The 26,632-nt window shown below is 33.5% G+C and overlaps 1 protein-coding gene across 9 annotated transcripts in view; it reads left to right on the forward strand.

Annotated features, from left to right (window-relative positions):
* The window catches only part of LOC105225287 (calcium-binding protein E63-1), a 141,213-nt gene that overhangs the window by 106,088 nt on the left and 8,493 nt on the right, over positions 1 to 26,632 (forward strand). For all 9 annotated transcript variants that reach the window (XM_049458944.1, XM_049458943.1, XM_049458952.1 and 6 more), the window contains one exon: positions 26,426 to 26,582. In XM_049458944.1, coding sequence (XP_049314901.1) covers positions 26,426 to 26,582 — 157 coding nt within the window. The remainder of the gene's footprint in view (positions 1 to 26,425; positions 26,583 to 26,632) is intronic.

The raw sequence follows: 26,632 nt of genomic DNA on the forward strand, positions 1-26,632 counted from the left end.
AACCAAGCCAATTCAAGACAGAAATTAAAGTAGTGACTTGAATCTGACAGGTGTTTTGTATTTATGTGTATTGATTATCATTGAAAAACTAAAAATTTTGTTTACCTTGACAAGATAAGTTTACCCCCATATTTTTAACACCCGGAGGATACCCTTTAAAATAAATATATATAAAAATGTTCAGTTTTTGAGCTAACGATCTAAAATGAATATAAGTCTTTTTTCTTGCCAAGAAGCTTCTCGTTGTCATAACCGCCGATTTTGGACCACCATAACATATATCTGCCATACAAACTAAACAAAAAAATAATTTTTTTTTTATTTGACAAGATATCTTTACAAATCGCCGAATATATATGTATATAATATTTTTATGTATTTTATATAATTTTTATATATTTTCTATTTGCCATCAGTGTCCTTTGGCATGGCTATTCTGCATTTTGATTTCTGAATTCACAATCCAACACTTTTATTATTTTGCCTAATTTAAAGGCATTAAATTCTCTATGGCTTTAAGATGGCTACTCTATAACAATCAGTTCAACAGTTCAATCGAAGCTAACTCAATGCCGGTGCAAAAGTTGTTTAAATAAGTATGAAAGTAAAATTATCTAGGGGATGCAATCAATTTGCTTCTATGTACTAACAAAAAAAATAAAGTTTGACGAAGTCTCGAACGCATATTCATGGAATATTTGTTTGTATCTAAATGTGTAATTAAATTCAGCGCATGGTCAATTGAACTGGTGGCTAAGCAATCGGAAAAATCTTTTATGTGTTAATTTGCTTTGACGATATTCAAACTGTGTAGGCGTTGGAGCAATGAACCTTGCATACAAAGTCAAAAATGTACATATATATTAGAGTGTTCGTTAGTTAGAAAGATATTTTTTTCGCAATCATCCTCTGAGGTTTGATTTTTTACCATAGAAACTAGTATTCAATATGAACAAGCTCTCTAATATCAATATAAGCCTTGCTTAAATCAGAAGAAGGTTTATAACATGGAATTTTTCAACATTTTGCTTAAATAAAGTAAACCTTCAACTTTCAAAAAGTGTTATTCTAATAAAATTCTCTGCTCGATAGCTTATACGCAGTTGCAAGTGATTTATATATTCCATGTTGCTCATACGTCGTGGTGTACTGTATGAATACAGTACATACGATGCATAAATTTAGCTACATATAGCTAAAAGAAATATTTTTCAGAAAGTTATTAAAAAAATTTGTATTTGAATATGAATTTTTCTAAGGTATGAGTTTATTTGCCTTGAAAAAAAAAAATGATAACAAAATATCAAAACATAGCTTGTTAAATATATGTTAAAGGTAAAATGATTTGCGCAAGGCTTACATTTAAAATAAAATCTTATTTACATTGGATCTTTTTTTAGAGCAAACATTGAAACTTCAGAGTTTTCAAAAAAATCAACGTGAGATATAAGGGACGCTCTAATATACAGATGATAGCACAGATGATAATATATTAGTAGTAGTGGTAGTAGCATAAAGTGTGTGGTAATATCAATATTTGTTCAGCTATGTAGCTGTTTATATTGACTTACTATAAATTGCTCAAATATTTGATTTATTATTCGTTGTGGTTGTTGGAATTATAAAAGAAGTGGAGGTTTTTATATTATATATCGTCTTTATAATTTGAAGGCACTTTTCCAAGAACAATTTTTTGCATTATAACGCGTGCGAATTATAGCAAATAAATACTTTTATCAGCAGTCTATCACTTTCTCTTGTTTTCGTCACCATGAATTTAAATAGTTTATAATATTTGTGTCAGTGCAATCATTTGAAAATATTTCGGGATTAGAGTATTTCATAAAATAATCTTTAATTTAATATGCAAACAATTTTTACATATATTTATTAGTAGCTCTATATTTATTTATAACTTAATATATGAGTGCTCCTTTCTCTTTTTCTATACTTGTGCATGTATTTTAATATACACATCACAACATACAGCGATTTATAGTCTCAGCACATGTGCACGCTTTGACAGAAAATCATCCTCCTTGAAATCGTATTCCCAGCACGTTCGGGGTCAATCGCCACTCAAGTGTTAAAAGACGTTTGTTATTCTATATTAAATTGCAAAAATATGTATAGGCAGTTATAAATATGAGTGAATTCTTTGTGCGCATTTCATATTTATTTATGTTCTTGGAAAGGATTTGTATGATTGTTTATATTATGTGCTTATACTCGTACACATAGCATTACACACTCATAACGTAAATAATTACGCTGTGTTGAACTTCTGAGTTTAAAAAATAGCATTTTTAACGCAAATGAAATAAATAAATAGACATATATTCTTTGCTAAGGTATTTGAGATCAACATCTTTCTTTACAAATCGCTTATTTATTGATTATAATCTTACGACTTCATTTTTGAGTCAGGTCAAATTAACACATCATAAACCGTTGCACAAAAATCTCAAGAATATTCTTTTAAACAATTGATTTAGTACCAATATACTCGTATCTGGAGCAATTCGTCAAATATTACAGCATTAAATGATTCACACACAAGACAGAAAGTTTGAATACTATTAGACTTGTATCCAAATTTTTTGTTGTAATACCTTAACTTCAAAGTCATTTGTACCGAATTCAGTTGTCGGAAAATCGGTTAGAAAAGTGATCATGTTCTAATTGGGGCTGTGCATAAGATAAATTATATCGGTCGGTCATCTTAAAAAAAGGAAAAACAATCAAATATTCGCTGTTTCATCAAGACTAAGACTTCACAAAGGCGTTAACTGGAAAAGGTTTAAAGACAAAGAAAGGCAAAGTAAAGACAGGGACCTATTTTTAATCAAAAGACAAATCGATATGGATGAGTCACATCGAGAGTTTAGATATCGCTACAATTGGTACATATATCAATTTAGATCGCAAATATGTTGACCACCAAAACATAGCTTTTCGATTTATTGGAAAATGGTTTCTGAATTTGAATATGTCGGATTGCATGAATTGCTCATATAATAAATGGAATTTTTATACCCTTACAACATGTTGCTACAGAGTATAATAGTTTTTATCACACAAAACTAATCGAGATAAATATAGGGTTATATACATATATGTATAAACGATCAGAATGACGAGAAGAGTTGAAATCAGGTTGACTGTCTGTCTGTCTGTGCGCCGGGGTTCATTTTTTACATCAATAGCTAAATTCGCTGAAAACAACTCTTACGAGTATAAGATTATTTACAATAATGTGAAAATGGATGAAATCGGATAATAACTTCGCAAACTTCCCATAGAACGGTACAGTTAAAAACTACTTGAAGCGCGAAAAATCAATAGCTAAATATGGTAGAGCCATTAAATTTTACTCCCGAGATAGGAAGACACACCTTTCATGGAGTCGGGGTCAGAATTGGACGATGGGCGTGGCGCCGCCCACTTTTAGGTAACAACTCACCTCGCCGCTTGCTTTCAACCAAATTAGGTACGTAACATTTCTTTGTAAAATAAATAAATGTGTAAAAATAGGTGAATCGCCTACTTCCCATATAACACAATTTTAAATCAAGAAGCAATTAATAAAACGGGATAAAACTTTGCATGAATAATGTCTTTAGAATATACCATCTTCTTACCAAAAATTGTCCAAATCGAACAAAAATTGTTTGACACCCTGGGTATCGAATATATGGACCCAGTATCCATATTTGACGAAAATATCGGTCAATGTATAGGAAATATAATTGAAACTCAGAGAGAAATTTTTCCTCAAAATGGTATAATATATCGGCGTGTCAAAAATGGGTTACATCAGGTAAATACTTCCATGAGACCCCATATAACTAATATAAAGATTTTCGAACTTCCGTGTGACGTTATACCGCATATATTGGAAAATATGTGAGTTATCTAATGAAGATGAGAGAGCGTGTTTTTCTCATAAGAGTGGAACTTTATGCATAAAATAGATAAATGGCGAAAACTTGACCTAGCCTCTATATAACTAATCTATCAACATTTTCAAACATCTGCCTGTCTTTATTCCATACGATTAGTGATTGTAGGTGAGGTACTTCATAAAACGCAGGGAACATTTCTTTAGTATGTGGCACGTTAATAGTATGTCGTACTGGCAAAAATAGAAAAAATCGGCTCGATCCTTAATATAAAATTTTACCAGCACCTGAAGGAATTTCAGGGTATTTTTTGTTTGCATGTTGCAAGAGTATAAAATGTCCGGTTACACCCGAACTTAGCCCTTCCTTACTTGTTCATTTATACTTTTTATTATATTTTTAGAAAATTAAGATAGATTTTCTAGATTGCAATTTATGCATATTTTATTATAATTTGATTCTTAGAAATATTTTAACAATTTAAACTCTAAAATAAATGAATATATAAAGCCGAAGTAAACACGCATGCTAGTGTTTTTTGCGATGCCACGATTACGTCATTTGAAGTTGCACGCGCCTACATCACTTAAATATAAACACACATACATATGCTTGTATGGCATGAGCCAGTTTGCGTTGTTGCGTTGCGTTTTCTTTATTGCCACGCTTGTGTTGCAGTACAAATTTCGAACAGCTATAATCGTATTTATCCTTGACAATTTGCAAAAGCTGCTATGCCATGCTGGTGGCCTGTTGCCTGCTTTGTGGCAGCGTAAACGTCGTCAGCTGTGTGACGCATATTTATGGTGAAGTGTGAAAGCGTGAAAATTTAATTTTCGCTTTGAACTTCGTTATTGCGTATTTGATTGCGTCACAATTTATATATAAACAGTATAGATTTTTCAATTGACTCTAATTTAACTAGGCGTAATTGCGTGAGCTACTGGTTGTAAATACACCCACCTCTATATATTCAATGCTAAAGTTTCGCTAACAAGCCGTATGCAATTAATGATCCTTATTCTGTTCAACACGTACAAAGTGGTTCTAGTAAATATATCATAAAAATACGCAAATACTATGAAAATAATGGTTCATAATATACAAAATTAAACTTTTTTTGAAAGGTATTTTACGGGTAATATTTTTTGTGGATCGATGGTTGATCTATCTACCCATCTACTCGCTTACTTTCAAACTATGGATTGCAGGCTCATTATATTTCATAGTGACTTTTACGCATAGACATTATAATGGTACTTTTACCATTTCAAAATTGTAATAAATTAATAACTCTTAAGGTGTTACATAGACCTCGTGTGAAAACCACCTTCTTTCAACAATTTTTTTCTCATATAAATTTAATATTTAAAAAAAAAAAATCTATTATTCCTAACATTACAAACATCATTAACGAAAAATTCCTGACATTTTTGGAAAAAAATTATTCTAAACTCGGCCATTACGACGCCATTTCCGGTGACCCTTCGAAAAAAGATGCATTGGCCGGTTAACTCCTTATAGGATCATCTAAAGTGAAAAAATACATGTTTTAGTTAAAGTCTTAACTTAGAACTAGAACGAAAGGAAAATAAATGAAAATTGGATTTTTGGCAGTCATTTTTACAAAAAAAAATTAAAATTTTATTGAAAATTTCGCGACATTTTTTTTTTAAATATTTTTAATCGAAAAAAAATCCTTCGTTGAAGTCTTTAAAGATTTGTTTCTCAAAGATCTGTGTAAAATTTCATGAAGATCAGACGAGTTCTCGAAAAACTTTTGCCAACCGACTTCAAAAACATAGTTTCGAAAAAAAAAACGCGTTTAAAGACGACGCACTTAACCTAGCTAGCCTCGAGTGTACAAGTTCTCAAAGCTGTATCTCCGAAATTATTACTCGGATCAACCTGAAAATTTTGGATAATATTCTAAAAGTGTTGTAGTATTTAATAAGACAATAAAAAATAATTTTGTTTAAAACCCGCAAACCCATGTAACCCCTTAAAATAAGCTTCAAAAAACGTTCGCAGAGAAATCATTTCAAAAAAGTCAATAAAAAAATTTAATGCTATATATTTAATCAACAAATTATTAATTTAAATATTACATTGTCATAAAACATACTTCTTCTACCCTCAAATATAAGCAGCTTCACTTTTATCGGCTTTAAAATTTGCGTGTAATACTAATTTATGCAACTATTTTACTACGAAAACGATTAACTTTCGCTTGTACTTTGCTCTTGTAGATTTTAACGATAAAAATTAAAAAATAACACCGTTAATTATATTTAAATTCACTCACTTCAGCACTTTAGTGGCAAAAAAGCCTGTTATATAAACTGGCTTTTACAACGTACACGCATCCACGTACTTATACGCATACGCTTTATTAAGTTAAAACGCGAATAGCCATGCAATTATGTGCGTCCGTATATGTGCGTTGATATATGTGTGCGTACGCTTGAATGTGCAAGGATTTGGTGAATGCTTTTATCCTCTCAAAATCGTTCATGTATGAAGCATCTACTTGTATACTATGCTTGCATGAATCTGAGTAGGCGTTGCTCCTAAATGTATGCATACAAGGAAATATATATATATAGTTTAAGGGTGTGTTTTTAGGGCTATACAAGTTTTATTTCAAGCAATATTCGATATACAGGAAAACAAATTAGATGAGTAATATTTTGTGCTTTTAAGGATAAAGGTTTTATGGCATTTATACAACCTTTTCAGAAATCTGTTTGTACTGTTGATTCGTCGCACAGAATTAAATTTTGGAAAAACTAGAGCGATTTCTAAACATTAATACGGCTTTAGTCATTGATTGGCAATTTGCAAAGGTTACATGGGTTTCATGGGTTCAAAATATCGATTTCTCTTTTATTGTCTTATTTAATTCTATAACATCTCTAGAATATTAGTCTTGGAGAAACAGGCTTTGAAAAGTCGCTACCTCGAGGTTAGCTATATAGCCACTTAAAACTTTAAACGCATTTTATCGAAACTGTGCTTTCATCGGTTCAATCGGTTGTCAAACTAAGCCGATCTCGATGTAATTTTACACAGGGCTTGGAGATTTATAGGGTCTTGAACGAAGGAGTTTTTTCTTCTTCATTTACTAGAATTAAAACGAAGCTTTTAACAAAATTTCAATTTTTTTTGTAAAAATTTCTGCAATACGTACTATTTTCTCATTATCTTCTTCGGAGTACCTAGTCTAAAACACGAAATACTTTTTTTTTTATTACGAATGATCTGATAAGGCATCTTTTTTCCGAGGGCCTGCCGGAAATGACACCGTAATGGCCGGGTTTTGAATATATCCTTTGAAATTTTTATAAAATCTTTGTAAAATATGCATCTTTGGAATAATAAAAAAATTTAATAAAATATTTAATTTTTTGTGTTAAAAAAAAAAATGTTTTTTGAAGATAAGCCGGTTTTTGTTTCAAGTATACTGAGTACCAATACATTCACTATGAACTACTTCTTTAAGGAACACCTTATATATAATATATGCATTTTATTTATGCCTCGACACGTGCAGGCGTGGTTATATTCAAATACACTGTTTGAGGTTAATGTTTCGAGTTAGGCTGCGTACATATATTTCAATTGCACCACTTTGCATTTGCTGTACACAATTTTATTATATACATACATATGTATGCAGATTATGGCACTCCTCCGTAAACTCAGTTGTTCGTAGCTAATGATAGTAATATCTACTTTGCGTTCGTTGCCAAATGCAGTTAGTCAATGTAATTGGATACAAAAGACTCATGAGCTGACTCAAATTTTGGGGATAAACCGATATATCTATGTATAAAGCTGATTTCAGACTAAATATATGTGTAACTACATACTAAGTACATTATTAAAGGTACGAAAAAGTCAAAAAATATTTTATAGGTAGTAATAAACGCACTTACAACGATAGCTGAACGGCTATACTAGCATGACCTCATTAGTAATAGCATCAAACGTTTTCCGCATTAGACTTACTTGGGTGCCCGGTCCCAGCAGAATCGCTGGAAAGTGCAAAACAATGAGCTTCTTATGATAGCCCCTAGCAATAATTTAATACAAATGGAAGCGAGTCGTCCTCATGTTTTTCAGCGCTGAACCTATGGAGGAGCTAACCTTCAATCAGTTCGAAAAATACCTTCTGGACCCTGAACAACCAGAACTTATGTGACTGCAAAGGTGCTTCTGGCCCTGAGTGACCCGTAAGAAAATAGTTCGGAGTATGTCTTACAGGTGACTCGGGCTTTTAGGCTTTTAGCAAAGTCAATCTGGCTGCAATCATAGGTATTCTGATTGGATATTGTGCAATAGGTTCACAAGCGATGGGTTAAATATTTTGTCAGACGCTCTTTGCCAAAAGTATATGGAGGAAGGAGAGATGAAATCAACTAATCACTTTCTAATATTATACTTGTATATTGTCCGGCCTTTGCCAGACTAAGATATAAGTAATTCGATACATTCTCCTCCAGGAAACCCAGCGAAAAGGCTGACTCTGATCTAACCACCTAAAAAAATTTGTAGTAAGCTAAATACTTCGACGGTCTTTGAGAATATGGTGATCCAATTTTGGAAGTTTATAGGTAAGACAAAAGGAGCAGTTATTTTTCATGGCATTAATCTTTCACACTCCTAGATATTAAAAACTACACATTGCCTGATAATAACAATGAAATCAATTTTTCGAAGCAAATTGGAGTACATCTGGTATACTGAAGCCTTAGAGTCAAAACAGAAAATATATACTAAGGATATGAATTAATATTGTGGCATGATTCAGCCTCCATTAGCCTGCAGTTATTTATTGAAATTTTTATTGAGACCGCTCTTTCTTTTGAAAAATTTTGGTATGAAGAAGTGATAGAATTCTAGAATAACATAAGATTTTAAATACCATTATTAACTAAAACATTGATCAAAAGGAGACTGTATTTGCCTCTTAGGCGTTATGCGCAATGATTCTTGGGGAACTAAATGACACAAAATTTTAACCATTTATGTGGACAAGCCAATTAATTGAAATTTCCTACTAGCGACAAAGAAATTGTCAAATATGGCATATAAATAGTATCAAAGAATCGGGAAATACGATATATGAATAATAATATTAAGCAGAATTTTTAAAAGTGATTATATGAGCTCCCACTGAAAAAATTCATTTATAAATTTGAAGGTAAAATAAGTAAATATGTATAAACTTTGCATTTTTGTACCTACCCGGGGAATTTAATTACATTTTCCAGGTACTTTTGTGTCACAATAAATAATAACATAATAAGTCATACATATATTCCAGTTAAATAACATACATATATGGGTAAACACAATATATATATGTATATATATATATATATATGTATATATATGTACACAGAAAAATTTATTTAAGCTTGTATTACATACACATTCACAAAATATTGGCCACATATGCATAATCACAAATCCAACACCTGCCACTATTGCCAGAATGTTACGTATACGCCACGGTATCGCTTGTTACACGACCACTAAACTGAAAAGCTGCAAGTGAGAATTGAATGCAAATGCTATTAGTGCAACAAGCCGTGAGAAACGAAAATGTCAGATAAGACACTGAGCTCACAATTGAAAATAAACAACGGAATTAATGCAGCGAAAACGCAGTAAACCATACAACGAAGAATGTACACGGTCCCAAAGAAAGAACGGGGTACGAGAAATAAAGTCTCATACGGAAACCGTTTGGCGTCTGTGTGCAGTATTAACGGTTATTCGCCAGTAAAAGCTTTTTGTATATCACTTTGTGTACACACATGCATGCTGATGTAAGAAACGTTGGTATATGTGTTAGTGGCGCAAACAACGAAATGCAATTTCAACAGGAAGTGCACACATAGCAGTATGTGAGCAATTTTATGTTGCCAAACAAAGAGCCCAAGCCAATACACAAAAACACGAAAAAATAAAGCAAAATCCACACAAAACCAGCAATATTATTAAGGCAAAATAAAGCGTGAAAGCTGATAAATAGTTGAACTGTGGAGGAGACACTCCTAGCGCTTTGCTTTTCATAGTCAAATACTCGCTTAAAGATATTCATATATACTTATGTAGTAAATATAGCAACTGTGGTAGTTTGATGTGTGTACTGCTACCAAAGACAAATACTTATAATCTAATTGAAATTGTAAGAAAGTAAGAAAATGTGCAAGTGAAGTGAAAAAGAAACACAATAAAGAAAACAACAGTCTTATAATTTCTTAAAGTATGTGTGAAAATATTTGTAGAAAAGTACGCAGCAAACTTGCTCCTATTTACTGAAACAACTTTATTCTATATACTTGTATAGTAACTGTAAATGAAGTTGACATTTGGTGCTTAGATATTGAAGATAGGTCCTTACCTCAGCCACATTCATACACACATGCCACATACAGCTTTTTTCACTTTTTTAGCTTGTGTAATCTTTGACGGCAAATTTCTTTCACAGTTCACTCTGTCTAGCCGGCAATGGACTTTAAGTTATCTAAGTGCGCCCACACGAGTGCAAAGTTATGTGTTAGTAACTATAATCAGGTTTCGTTTTTCAACGTGCTTACTTCGTTCTCTTATTTTGTGCATTTTTTTACGGCAACCCACTTGTACTTCCTTCCGCTTACAATCCGCTAGCAAAAAGTAGAATAGAAACCTCAAAGAGAAATAGCCGAAAAGCACGAAACCTCTTCAATTTATTTATTTATTTTTTTTTTCATTTCAAGTCAAGTGGCTCTGGTTAAAGTAAATCGACGGTAGTGAGTTGAGCGAGTGTGTGCGTTGAGTCAAAGAGAAACGATTTTATAAATTTGCAAAAATTGCACCGGAAATTAGCAGCAAGCAGTCTGGGTAACTTTTAGCGAGGCTTATGATTATGCAACTCTAACTATTTTACATTTTGTGAAGATGGGGGATTTTCAAACATTTTGGTCTAGTATTTTGCAAAAGCTCATGCAAGGATATAATTTAAGTAGCCTTTACATATAGTGTTTTAAAATATTTGTAAGCAATTTAAACCAAATACTAAGTAATAATAATAAAGCATACTAAACGCTACATCATCATCTAATTTTATCGCATTATCTTATATAGTGGTATACTACTATGATCAAAAATTAGTAAGACATTGTTCATGATTTCACAATTCTTAATTTATCCTTTAAAATTCCTTCCCTCAAAGTAATCTCTCTGGACCACAGTAAACTAGTGCTAACGTTTTTTCCAATCCTCGAAACAGATGTAAAAATTCACGTTTAATACCTCCAATTGACTCGAGTTTGCTGAATAGCCAGAGTTTACACGGAGTTAAATCATGCTAAAAAGGTGGTTACGGCACAATATTGCCTGAAAATTTGGCGAAAAATTCATGAAGAAACAGTGCATTATAGTGGTGCAAAAACCAACAGTTGTTGGCCCATAATTCCGACCTCTGATCACGAATAGCTTCACGCAAACGATACGTAGCGCTCATATTGTATTCCTAGTTGACAGTTTGGTCGGAAGGAATTCGAAATACACCACAACACGATAATCAAAGAAAACTGTCAACATAACCATGATTTTTGACCCGCTTTGGCGTAGTTTTTTCAGCTTCGACTTTCCTTGCAACGATATTCGGCCGACTAATCGCCTCTATCCAGGTCGAAAGCATAAATCAAGACTCAGCGCTAGTAATAATAAATTTCCTGACATCCTGGTAATCGGAAATCATTGCTTCACAGACGTTAACGTGACTCCGCTTTTCGAAAAAATTGAGTGATTTTGAAACCACTCGTGCTTTCACTTTTCTAAGGCCGAAATGATCTTTCAACTCCTTTATTTTACTAATCATCAGTTGATGGTGATGGCCGTCCTGGACGTGGTTGGTCTTCAAAGCGTTCTCGACCCTCTTCAGATAGTTTTTACCAATCAAAAACACTTGCTCGATGGCAAACAATTATATTTTCGCTTAAGAAACCCTTTCAAGTGTTTTTTTTTTAACTCCCTACAAATGATATGAACAACAAAGGCGCCCAAAAAAACAGGTACTGACAAAAAATTAAAATAATACACGAAATGATTTTTGATGTTGCCACAATTAGATTTATAACTGATACATTAAAGATATAAATGGAGATTTGAACATACAAATGTATAATTTATGAATATTTGAGAAAATGAAAACACTGTACAAAGTGCATGGTACGAGTTGATGATAGATCTGCTTTTCCAAAAGTCAATTTCTACAAAATTTATGGCTATTGAAAATAAAAAAAGCCATTTTTTTGAAAAATTCATAACTTTTTTGAAAAAATTCTCAAAAATGTTTTTCAAAGGGTAGAAAAGAATGGATAAATTCAGCAAAATCTAAATGGGTCGGGTTCAAAAGTGGTCGATTTAGTATGGATTACCCCATATACAATATAAAAACCTGGAGTGTGGACCACACGCAGCTCAATTGAAGGTGATAATGGAAGCCCTGAGTGGCTTCCAGGTGATCCACTTGATTCCATCCCCTCGCCCCTATACCACGCAATAAACAACTGGCAGAGTTACAACAAATATACCAACATTTTTTTTCTCTGTCCTCAAAAGAATGCTGGATGAAAGGAAATTTAGGGACAGTGTAGAGGTAATCAACCTCATACTACTAATACTAACTAAAATGTATTATTCATCAAAAGTGGCATCAAAACGATGGAATATTGCAATGAGAGGCTTATCTCCTGCGATGACAACTAAATAAATAATAAAACTGAATTTTTCAGTTGAAAACTCTTAAAAAGAATAGGAACATTTCAATCTGTTGATACATAAAAATCTTCCCAACATTATATACCCCTCACGGTTTGATTTTCATAATCATTTTATAAGCCTTCAAAGATTGTAAACCTTTATAGTTCACTGAATTAGTTTTCATCATAATCTTAGCAAGGCACAAGTCAAGAATTTTTATTGGTTAAAGCAATTCATTCACAATATGTACATATATACAGGGTAGGCCATTTAAAGTTGACCGCATTTGTTTCTAAAAAAAATCGAACAAAAGAAAACAATGTTTTTTGTTCAGCTAATATTTAAAAATTAGATCGCGTAAATGGGCACCTTTAGCTTTGACAGCTAAATACACTCTTGGCGTCAAATCTGGTGATCTCGGTGGCCAGTCAAACATCACCATTTTTCTCAATCGCCCGGGGAAAAAATTAAGGCGTCGCGGATAATCAGGGTTTAGTTGTGCCATTTGAATTTTATATGGAAACATCTTCAAATCTTTATGAATTATGATGAAGTCTCCTCAATACTGGCTCGTACAGCTTCGATATTTTCATCAGAACGTCTTGAGTTAACTCAAATTGAAAAGTTATTTTGAATATAAAGCTGAACAATTTCAGCAAATGGCCATACCCTGTACAAGAGTATGCTTGTATGTGAAGTGCAATAACCGAAACGATTCAAGATAACTCTAATAGGAGCAATCACACAAATAAAGGCAAATTACGAATAATTTTTCGTAATAAATAAAACATTGACCGTCTCAACAGTCAATGGAGTAGCAAGAATTGTTGAATATTAAAGGCAATGAACGCGCTTGGTTGCTAAATACAGAGAAATCTCGTAGCCAGTGTGCTACTTTCGCTATAAAAATTAATTACATGAAAAGTAATAAATTCAAATGTTTAAATGTATCAGCACTAGCATTTTGAAAGTACATATTTTGAAAATAAAAATAAAAAACGTTAATGTCAGCTATGGCGAAACATCATAACAACGTTATCCTTTGCAGGTGTATTACTTATTGCAAAAAAGGCGTATAAAAAATACCTTTTACCTTACTATTGATCGTTCAGCTTGTATGGCAGCTATATATGTACATACATATGCTATAGTGATCCAATCTACAAAATTTACTCTGAGATTGTAGCACTGCCTTACACTGCCTGGTTAAATACAAAGTTTTTTCTTATAAGGACTTGATTTTGAGCGATCAGTTTGTATGACACTATGTGCTCAAGTAGTCTGATATCGACGGTAACAACGAATAAGTAGCTTCTTGGGGAGAAAAGGACGTGTGAAAAAATTTAACATCGATTTCTCAACAGACAGACGGATAGACAGTTTATTATTTCACTGCATTTCCACTTTATTCCGCTTCATTTATTTACCGCATTAGATACATGTATAAATATACACAATGCACTTTTGGTGAAAACACAACTGAATGGCAATACTGTATGAAATGAATATTCGTTATCAAAACACAATCCTCGACGAAGCTTAATGTTAATAAATGGCTTGCCAGCTGAAGTACTACGTCAGAGCTCAAGCATGCAGCAATGAAAGGATTTCTTGGCTCCTTGTGCAATATTCCCTTTCTGTTTTACTTACAAATCCCACTTTTCATCTGTAGTTGTGCTGCACATATTATTCTTATGTGGCAAAGCATGGTGTCAGCAGCTCAAGTATGCTCAGCTCAATTGACTTGTTATATTAAATGAAAATATTTGCATGGACCAAAAGTCAACAGCTTGCAATGTGGTCATGCATACGAGAGCAATTACATACATACATACAAAGGCGATTTGTCAAGGCGAATAAGTACGTTGTACTTATGTGTGATCAGCATAGCATAAGCCAAAGTGTAAGGACAGCTAAGACCAAGTGTGGAAGATGCCATAGCAGCTGTTATGAGTATTGCGGTCAGTGACCATCAATTAAATAAGCAGTGACATTTTCTTTTCTGAATATTCATATGTCTCCTATGCATTTGTTTTATACTAAAGTGAATGAATTTGAGTGGCAACACATTTCCTAAATGGAATACTGACTACAGGATACATAGTCGAGCTTTAGTCAAAGACATGGACTATTTCGCTAAATACAAATGAATGCGCATATGTGCCATAATGACACCCTCACATTTTCAATGAGATATAATCTAATGTGTCATTGTGCTAATAATTTAGATCAAAGATATTCAAGCCATAGCACACTTGGCTCCGTTTGACTTCCAAAAAAATGAATGCCTGCGTTTGCCTCCGAAAGATATGTGTTACAACAAACACAGCAAGCAAGTTTATTTGCGGTGCCGCTATCTGGCGGATGTTATTTTTTGGTCACCCTTGATTTAGATCTATTCTCAAATCAGTGTATGACACGGAAACTTATCCCAGTTATTGCTTTCTTGTAAAAGTGTTTACAAAAAATAAAATAATAATTAAAAAAATTTTCTTCAACGACCACAGAAAATAATCTAAAGGCTTTATATCGCATTATCATGGCCTGCCTCATTTCGAATGATATACTAAGGCCCGATAAAATAAAGTAAAAGCATCGTACCACGTCAACCCTATTCAATCTAACTGCCTTCAAGATTATGATGGGCTTACGATTTCAAGATGCAGATTTTACTGTGTCTAGATTTCACAACACCTTTAGAATATTGTAAATTTTCAAGTGATCCAAGTCTAATTCCTTCTTCTGCGTCAGGTGCATTGCTTAAAATGGAGCCATCCCAGTACATTTTGCATTTGCTTGAAGATCAGATCATGTTATCCTAACTGCTTTACTTTCTTTCACTTATTGGACTTCACTCTAGAGCTTGAAAATGTTTTCGGAAAAGTAATTCTGGGGCTATAGAAAATAGAGTTGAATAACTACATACGTTCTGGACTAAGTTTAAATTTTATAGAGAAATTTAGGTTCGATTAAGTGCGGAATTCTTTTGCAAACATTTATCGGAAAAGGGTTTTATTTCGAATTGGTGTCGAAAGAGATGGTTTGAATTTTTAGTTCGTGTAAAAATTCAGCTCCTAGCCCACGATGAAATTGGCTATTGATCGTTAAAATATCGAGTGTAGACGCTTTTCTGAATAATGCTAAAGAACCTATCAAATATCAACAATCGGATAGTGTTACAAAAAATTACTTGCAAGGTGGTATTTCCAGCTGTCAAAACTAATATAAAAAATAGTATATTGCCTGAAATATTACTAAAATTAACTCAAAACCCAAACGTTCAAATCGGTTTTAGTCGAGTGGAGTAAAGCAAACCTGTCCGCATAGGTGCTTTTTAACTATTTCCATTTGCCTAAAATAAATAATATAGTGTTTTCGACATCTCAATAAACAATTAGTTTAAATTGTATGTACATATGTGTAATTTTAGAATTTTTTTTGTAGATATATTTTCGAAGTTTCAACTTGGAACTTAAGTTACTTTGTCATTCTTTTATCAAAGCATTACATGCTCCGCTCGACAACTTGTCTATCAAGTTACCAATAACTAGGTATAAGCTCGAATAATTCCATCTACTTCATTATAATGCTATACGCCCAAGTATGTTATGTATGTATGTATGTATGTATGTATATATGAATATACAACACAATACAATACCGTACGAGAAATGGTTCATCAATTATGCGTAGCATGCATCACAATATGTTCAATCACAATTGATGGGGAGCGTAGAGATTTAATCAGCAGAAAGTTAAAGCAGCTACTTTATGGCAGCTCAGCCTTTCAGCAAAGTGCGACAGATAAAAACATTGAAGCGCAATCCTAATACAATTTGCTGTTATATATAACTGTATGTGCTGTGTGTGCTCCGATAATGACTTATAACAGGCACAAATTACGGTTGATATTTACATATGTACATGTAAATATGCATTAGGGTGGGTAAAAAAAAAATTTTTTTTTTTTCGGCTGGAAAACGTATGCTCTTTTATCACACCAAAATTTTGCTTCCAACTACTCGAAAAATAGTTTCATAGATGGTGCATTATCATCGTCTAAACTCCATGAATTTTTCTTCCATAATTCCGGCAGTTTTCGACGGATAATCTCACGCAAACGCCTCAATACGGACAAATAGAACTATTGACTGTCTGTCCCTTCGGAAAAAATTCCTGATGCACCAAACCACGAATATCGAAAAGAACAGTGATTATCATCTTGACTTTGAGCGACTTTGGCGTGGTTTTTTGTTTTGGTCACATTTTTCCCTCCATTCTGTTGATTGTTGACTTGTTTGCATGTCAAACTCATAAAATCCAGTTTCTTCGGCAGTTCTAATGGTTTTCATGAATGTGGGATCGAAATTCGCACGATCAAGCATGTCCAAGGAGACCTCTTTATGGTACTCTTTTTGAAGAAAATTCAGCTTTATTGAGACGAGTCGAGCAGGAACGCGGTCATACTCAAAATACCCACCGAGATCGTTCGAACGGACTCGCGAGAGATGTCCAGCTCTCTTGCCATCTCTGTAACACTTGCCATTTTCATGCATCACGTCTTTAACTTTTTAAATATTTTCATCAGAGATTTGAATTTTTTTGTCTGATAATAAAAAAAAATAGAAGACTGTAAGGCGGAGAACCTTACCGTTATAATTAATAGTTATACTTGAGAAGACTATTTTAGGGTTGCCGAAGAACCTGTTTTGCACAGTGCCAAGCGAAAAAAAATATTCATTTTTTTTACCCGCCCTAATGTACGTATAAGTGCATATACATACATACGTAGTAACAAACAACATGTTGACGCTAACGCTAATTATTGTTGTTTGTAAACAGCCATTCACACATACATGCATGCATAATGGCTCATCGCATATGCGCTTCGTGCGCCCCATACAAAAATATGCTTTTATTTGTCGATACACAGGCATTAGCATGTATCAATTTCATATTAAATATGCATCAAAAATCGTTCAATTAGTTCGCCGCGTAGGCAACGATTTGTAATCAATTATGCTAGCTACATACATATGAGAGCTGTTTACAAGAGATTTAGCAAAAAGCAAAATTTGCCGGCAGTTAAGGCCAATGGCAGTGTCAGGAAGTAGGCAAAGGATAATGACGCCGGGTGTAAGCAAAGCAAAAATATCAAAACCACAATCATTTGAAATTTGTGGACCGTAAAAATTGTAGGTTAATGTGAGCGCTTGACTTTTGCATCAATACACGGCGGTATCAAAGCGTAAATAAGTAAATTTGTAAAGAGAAAAATCTAACTTGCGTGACAATAATATTTGTATATCCTATATTTAATTTAAAATAATTTTTTTATGTATCTTCAATCGTTGGGATTATTTAACATTTGTTTTTGAGCGTAGCTTTGGTATGGATTTTCATCCAATTGGAACGAGTGCAAATTCACTTATGATTGCCAAGACTATGTTATGGGACCAAATTTATATATGTTAAAAAACTGTTTACCTGGAAGTATTCTACGAAATCTACTGGGTATGTTTTGCAGGCCTACGACGTCAACAAATATAGAAATTATATGAAAATCTTTATGAGAGAATATCCTTTATAACAAAAGTTGTAAAAGCGACGTAAAAAATTTGTCATGAATAATAATTTAGAAATATTTAAATATATATATGTATTTTGTAATGCATATATACCATCTGATCATATTTGACCCGCATTGCTCCATTTAAACTGCGGCGCGCAAGCCGTCGCGATTATTATACTCTCGCAGCAAAGTTGCTAAGCACATAACGGTTGTTTGTAAGTCCTAAAACTAAAAGAGTCAGATATAGGGTTATATATACCAAAGTGATCAGGGTGAGTAGAATTTAAATCCGGATGTCGGTCTGTCCGTCCGTCCGTCTGTCCGTCCGTGGAAGCTGTAACTTGAGTAAAAATTGAGATATCATGATGAAACTTGGTACACGTATTTCTTGGCTCCATAAGAAGGTTAAGTTCGAAGATGGGCAAAATCGGACCACTGCCATGACCACAAAAGTGTCATAACTAAGCCATAAATAAAGATATTAAAGTGAAATTTGGCACAAAGGATCGCATTAGGGAGGGGCATATTTGGACGTAATTTTTTTTGGAAAAGTGGGCGTGGCCCCGCCCCTACTAAGTATTTTGTACATATATCGGAAACTACTATGGCTATGTCAACCAAACTCTATAGAGCCGTTTCCTTCAGGCATTTCCATGTACAGTTCGAGAATGGAAGAAATCGGATAATAACCACGCCCACCTCCCGTACAAAGGTTACGTTGAAAATCCCTAAAAGTGCGTTAATTTTACAGAAGAAATGGCAGAAGGAAGCTGCAGCCAGGCTTTTTCAAAAATTGAAAATGGGCGTGGCGTCGCCCACTTATGGACCAAAAACCATATCTCAGGAACTACTCGACCGATTTCAATGAAATTAATGATCTCGATTATCACTTTATCATGCGAGAGTATAAAATGTTCAGTGAAACCCGAACTTAGCCCTTTCTTACTTGTTTTTTTTTTCAGATTAATACAAACTTTTTTATGTTCTTGTCTAGTTTGATCTAACTAAGTTAATAAGTATTTATAGTATTTGGCAGCTGTTTGTTACCGACGCGAACAGTTTGACTCAAAATCACCGATCCTCGCTATCAGTCAACTATTTATTTCGATCGTAATATATAACAAAGAAGCTACTATACTATTACTTCTGAATTTTCTTTATCTATATCCAATTTAGAAATCCTCAATTCACATGCTCACCGAAAACCAGTAATCTAGATATGGCCCACTACTGAGTCGGATCTTTATAGCACAATACAAAAAACGAAAGAGATATTATCGAATATCGACAGAAGCTTAGTAACCAAAAAGATTACACTTCATCTAAAGTAACCATTCAAGCCATCCAACATGCAGTGCTTAGCAAATTATATTTAACTTGTTTCGAGCTTCGTAGAAATTTACATCATCGATCATCATCTACTTTCTTAACTAAAACGAAATGTTTGAAGAACCTTCGTTTGTGAATTGCAGCACCCACCTAATATAAATTTCGCTATTTTTCTTATTCTCAGTATTTTAGCCATTTAGTAACATACATACATGTATACAGGCGTATTTGCCATTATTGCGTTAAAAAGGCGTTCATATTCTCAAGGCCTCTGCGCCATATTTGCAATAATTGCAGTGTGCTCGGCTTGCCCATAAATATCCATACATTCAAATATATGTACAAGTATGTACATAACTACGTTCGTAGGCAAACATTTGGTTTTTCCAGTATTTTACGCCCATACAATCGCTTTTACTGACTTAATAGCACAATCGTACTTTTTTGGCAACATTTGAACTGAACGTCGCCAAGATACACCCACAAAGATTTTCTTGATAACAACGACTCAACTAACATTTGCGGTTTCATAATGCACTCGTGCATATATTTACCTATAAGTCTGGCTACACATATTTGCCCATTTGCACATAGCTATGTGTACTATAAATGTGTGTGTGTGTATGTATTTGGGTATTTGTTGCCATTATTTTGTACTCGTCAAAGCGGCATTGGCAATGGCAATGACTGAGCCAATTTCTGCTTTAGCCTTTCACTTGGTTTCATAGTTAGCGCTTTTTTTTAATAAATAATAAACTTGGCAGCATGACAAATCTATGATAATTACCTTCAAAAAATTCTTTTGTATTTTGACTTCAAGATCAATTGCTTGTACTGATGTGTGTTAAACATCTCGACTTCAAATAGTATATGTAAAAAATCATGGTAATATTTTAAACTAAATATGCATCCTTTTAATAAAAAAAAATGTTTACTACCAAATATACAGTTAATTAAGGAAAAAAAGAAGAAAAAACTACTTAGGTTACACCAAAGCTACAATATCTTTCACAAATGCAAAAGATTCCTTACAAGAGCTTGATTCCGGTCGTGCAGTTTGTATAGCAGCCGTATGCTACCCGATTCTTTCCTAGAAAATGAAAAGGTTTTCCATACAAGATCTTGACTTTGATCGATTTGTAAGACAACTAGTTGATATATATACTTGTGGTATTCCAATATTGGCGGTTGCGACAAATCAGCATCTTCTTGGGAAGAAAAGAAAGTTTTGATTGATAATCTCAAAAACCAAAGGACAAGTTCAAATATTTACTTACAGATAGATGGACAAACTTGGCTAAATTGACTAGGCTTGTCAAGCTGATCTTAATTTGCATGTATGTATGTATGAATATATGTTAGGGGTCCTTCTTCTGGGTGTTACAAAGTTCTTGACAAATTTATTATACTCTGCTCTGGGTATTAAAATATATTTAATGGAGTAAAAAATTACACATATTATTGCTCGATGAACTTCCGTCAGGTATTGAACCTCGTTTACGCGGAGCCATTAATTCCGTCATGGAAGACAAACCGTCTTCTATAGCAGAAGAGGCGCTCGAATTGCTTTGAGGAATTGACCCTTTCTCAATTTCGTTAGGCTTGAACGCATAGTTATTCAGACTAGGCTACAAGATATCCAATATATTCACTTATAAGTCCAATCGAAAAGTCGCATATCAAATTTTATCAATTTTTAAATCCAATAGAATTTTTTTTCACATTATGTTCCGATCCCGTCGAAATCGCTGGCTTCCAGGAGCTCCTATTAGATTACCTGGTTGAAAATGTACTTATCTTTCCCCAAAGCATAGCATAATTTAATTTGCATAAAAATTCCTTTCTTACTATATTTGAACACTCAACTCCAAGAGTTATCACATTGGGTAGTCGAAAAAGTATTTTCGTATTTCTAATCAAACTTCAACTATTTTTTTATATTTATACTAATAAATAAATATGCAAATATGTATCATTTGGGACGATCACTTTTTCCAATTTTCCGCTAGCTGCAACGACATTTATGGACAAAATACGAAAAGACTTTTTCAACTACCCAATAGATAGTTGAGGGCTACTTACCGATGAAAGCGATTTCTTTTCCTTTAAAAATAACTTTTATAGTACAATTCGCCTTTTACTTCTAAATAGACTCCAGTCTTGGCATTTACTTCTTCATGGTAAATGGGGTCCTTTCCAGGCGAGTATTTTTTTGAGGTGCTGCTGAAAAGAATCGAAAGAAATTGCATACAAAAATATAGACGTCGTAAAATCGCTGATTGATGCGTCTTTCCACGCTTTGGGTTCAAGTGATCTCATAAGTACAAATTAAAATTACAGAATAATACTGTAAGTTATCAATTACTTATATTAGTGTTTCCGATTTTAAAAATAAAGTTCTTAACTGCCTTTGCTCACGAGTTATTTGAGTGATTAAAACTGCAAATAAATTTCCATAAAGTCACTCATACCACATGGTGCCCCAAAACACATGCACATATAAATTCAATTCCTTACAGCGCTGCGTCGAAAACAGACTTTTGTTGCACTTCGAGAAAGTCATGTGTTACGCTTCTTTAGCAAACCGTGAACGCTCTTGCTGCAACTGACAATTATTGCCACAACGACATTGTGCTCAAGGTCAATGCCAGCTAACCAGTGAACAGTAAAGCGATTTACAGTTGCATTCGCCAAAATAATACAAATACAAATATATATCTGTAACAATAATAACGACAAAAGTGGTATGAATGGCTTTAAAAGGCATTAAAGGCACAGCAAATAACCTCAAAGTGCAATGCAGATTTAGGTGGACTTACGCGCTAAATGCACTCGTGCGTATGTATACATGGCTGTATGTATAAGTGTGTGCTACATTTTATTACTTAACAATAATGCTTGCCTTTGTTTCAATATTACATTTTTGTTGTACTTTTATTTTGCGAATTTCCAGAGCTTTCTCGTCTTTTGTCTAAATTTGTGCGCAGCTTTGTGCTTTTCGCAACAATTTCATTTCTTAAAATTCCCATTCAAAACCACTTCAAATACGAATCTACATACTTACAGACACACATATGTATATACATACAATTTGCAATGTTTCTAAGCCGCCTACAACAATAGTTGGATCCAAGCGTTGCATGCAATTCAACCAAGCTCTTTTGCCATTTCCGGCACTTATGGCAAACAGCTTTACTGCTACTAAGCCACCCGTGGACCTTCACTCTTTCCTAAATTTCTTAGTGCCGCCAACATAACGTTGTCATCAGCAGCAGTTTCATAGTTGCTGCAGCAGCTATTATATAAGCATTTCAAACAAGTTGCGACACACCCACTTGTTTACAAGCGTTTAGCAAATAACTGTTTGCATACGAGGTCTACAATATATGTATATATTTAAAACGAATTAGAAAGAAACAGCGTTGATCGTATCTGAGAAATTGAGAGTCATATGTATAAATTTTAGGGTACCACCGATTCTTGATGAATTTTATTGGGAAATATTTTACGTCTCAATAGTGGTTCCGAAACGAAAGTCGCTGTAATTTTAAACCAAGATCCATCAAATAATAATTCTCACTTCGATTCGATAATAATAAAATATACTATATGTACTTGTAGTATATATTGGGTAGTCTAAAAAGTCTTTTCGTATTTCTAATCAAATTTTAACTTATTTTTTTTTTATATTTAAAGTAATAAATAAATAAACAAATATGCACCATTTTGGTCGACCGCTTTTTGCCATTTTTTCGCTAGAGAAATTATGCCATAACTTTCATCAGTGAAAATCGAAATTTCGAAATTTCAGAACGAAAGCAAGCGAACAATTGTTGTGCTACACGAACTGATACAGCATCGACTCCATAAACTTCACAAATTTCATTGATGGCTTGCGTGGCATTCTTCCCTTTTTAAAAAAAAAAACTTTCAAAATATAGCGAAATTCTTGATTATTTTCACTCATTTTTGAACAGCTGTAACTTTTTTCAACTTCCCCGAATTTAATTTTTTTTGTTAAATGAAGCTTAAAATCTCACCTTTCTAATACTATATGCTATGACACAATGTGATTGGTAACTGGAGATATACGACTACAACGACATCTATTGACAAAATACGGAAAGACATTTTCGACTAGCCAATATTAATGATTACCGTGACGTTCTAGGTCTGTCTATCTGTATATACGCGCATTAGCCTCTGAGTTCTTGCGATGTCATAAGAAATTTTGCACATCCCTTTTCTTCTCAAGTCTCGAAAGCGTCGAGATGAGGCCATAACAGCGCATAGCTGCTATACGAACTGACGGATTAGAATAAATTTCTCGTATGGAAAATTTTTATTTCTGAAGGGTAGTGTAGCATCGATGCAATCTAAGTTCTATTGAAGGAACTTATGTTACTTCCTTCTTTATAGATACTTGTAATGTGTATATAATTTTAGCTTTAATTTTTTGTCACAAAAAGAATATCACGGTATCGATATTTATAGATTTTGTTGTTGTTATAACGGCAAAAAACAGTTCTAAAATAAATATTCCAACAATTCTGAGGGTGCTATGTTGTTAATGTTTCATTGCCGGAGATAAATCCAGGATCATTCGTGTGTGAACGGTTGTGTGAACGGTTGGTTGTTCTCTCTCAATTGTTATTTTACAATTCTTTTTTTCCTATTTAAGAAAAATTTCTTCCTAACATTAAGTTATACTGATTTATCTTTAAATACAATATTATAACCGTCACCAGAATATTAAATTGGGTTTCTTGGTGGTGGTTGCGATTTTAACAGTTTATTAACGATTCATATGATGATTTTGTTCATCGATATCTATTAAAAAATTCGAGTTCATTTCAAAAATCCATCGAAGATTTTAAAGTACCACCAGGTGAATAGAAAAAAGAAAATCCATATAATCCATGTGTTCTTTGACATTTGTCCAATATTTAACCCTGCTATTCAAAATTTAAAATAATTGGCTACAACCCTTGTACTTATGTATGTGACATACTTGTACAAACAAGTATATGGGCATAGTGCCCATATGAAAGAATATTTCTAAACCCCTATTTCTTTGATTTTATAGGGCACTATTCAAATGGTGTTTCTTCCATATTTTCTTTCTGCTTTCATATTTCTGCTGTTTTTTCCAGACACCGAAGAAACTCATATACTCTCGCCTGCATACTCGTATATGACACAGCAATTTGTATATACTATTATTATGTATTTATGTATTTCTATATATACACATAGTATATGCATTGTATGAACTACTTTTTGTGCTGTCATACTATAGTTTTGTCATTATATTTAGTTCCTGTTGTTGCAATTGTATCCATTGCTGCTAAGCTGGTCTCATAGTATTTAGAAAACAACGGCGCTCTTGTTCTGACGTTGAGTGAGTGCTCAGTTTCATAATGATTTAATGACTAAAAGATGAGGAAAAACTTGTGCGGAAAAGTGTTTTTAATAGCCACAAATATGCGTGGTTGTCAAAGCGTTATTTAAGCAACTAGAAACTACGAGTATTTACGTATTGTTCTATAAGCGCTAAAGTTGGGATTAAGCGAAGGAATTAAAGATTTTATTTAAAGAATATGAACTTGAACTTGGTATCAGAATTTTAGTGTAGTAGCATTATAGAAAGAGTAATATAGTGAAGAATTTTATGTATGTTTTTATCATCACCAATTTGCAGAGATTACGATAGAAACCTATAATAACACCCCTTAAAATAAAAAAAATATCCGAATATGACATAAATTGGAAATTAAAGCTTCCGAGACCTACGAAAGCAACTTTCTGTAGGATACTAAAATTTTGTCGTATTATAATTGCTTATCGTAAATACCGGTATATAAAATGAAAAACGATGTTTTTTTCCACAATAAAATCAGAAATATACCCTTTTTTTATTAAAAAAACCAAGACTCCTTTGAAAACAATCAATATCGTACCAACTGACCAATATGTTTTGTTAACATCTTCAGGCATCAAATAGTCGGTTTACATGGCGCCACAACACACACCACACCAAACCCTTGTATTATATTTCTGAAGGAAATGTCAACACTTGAAGCTCTTCAGTTTGATCTTCGTCCCAAATGCGGCTATTTTGCTTGTTTACATACCCATTGAGCCAGAAATGAGCCTCATCGCTAACCAAAATTTGGCTCAAGAAAGTAGGATCTTCCTGGAACTTATCCAGAACTCAAAGAGCGAGGCGAAGTCTTTTGAAAAGTTCGAGTGTTTTTAATTCTTGCACATGCTGTACGCTATCAATCTAAGATCTCGACGTAAAATGCGCCAAGTCGTTTCATACCTCAGTCTAATTTTCTGCAAACGGCGCCGAATCGGCTAGCGTCTTCGAGTACACTCCCAGCTACTGCTATTTTATAGGGTGTCGGATGATAAATGGTTAGCATGACGAACTGAGTCGATTAGCCATATCCGTCTGTATGCCCGTCCGCAAACTAGTCCCTCAGATTTTGAGATATCAGTCTGAAAATTCACTCACGTACATTTCTCAAGAAGAATCTACTAATTTGTCGGAATCTACGAAATCTGACCTCTATAGCATATAGCTGTCAAACATATGTATATTATTGTTTTGTTTTTGAAAGCGGACGAAAAAAATTCTTGTAATTTACAGCCTACGCTTAGTAGTCCACAAAGCTGTTGAGGATCATTATTTCACATTTGTAAAACATATTTTTTAATAGAAGAATCTTAAAACTCTTACCTACAATTATCGATAGAGCAAATATTTCATAGATAATTGCATATTTCTTTAATTACCTGTATTAAGTGCTCTTCAAATAATTCTAATCAATTTCATCTTGTTTAATTTCATTTGCAGGAAATGGGTTAATCAACGAGGCCGAATTCCTGCAATGGGTGGGACGCATTCAGGCGTTACGTGATGAACAGCAGCAGCAACAACAACAGCAAGAAGAGAATGCAAGCAAACCAGAGGAGAACGATGATGTCACCGAAGATTTAATCGCCGCATTTAGGTGAGTCAAGTGAATACAAATATACTATGTACTTACGGTATCTATACATA

Source organism: Bactrocera dorsalis, chromosome 5 (assembly GCF_023373825.1).
Source record: "Bactrocera dorsalis isolate Fly_Bdor chromosome 5, ASM2337382v1, whole genome shotgun sequence".
NCBI lineage: Eukaryota > Metazoa > Arthropoda > Insecta > Diptera > Tephritidae > Bactrocera > Bactrocera dorsalis.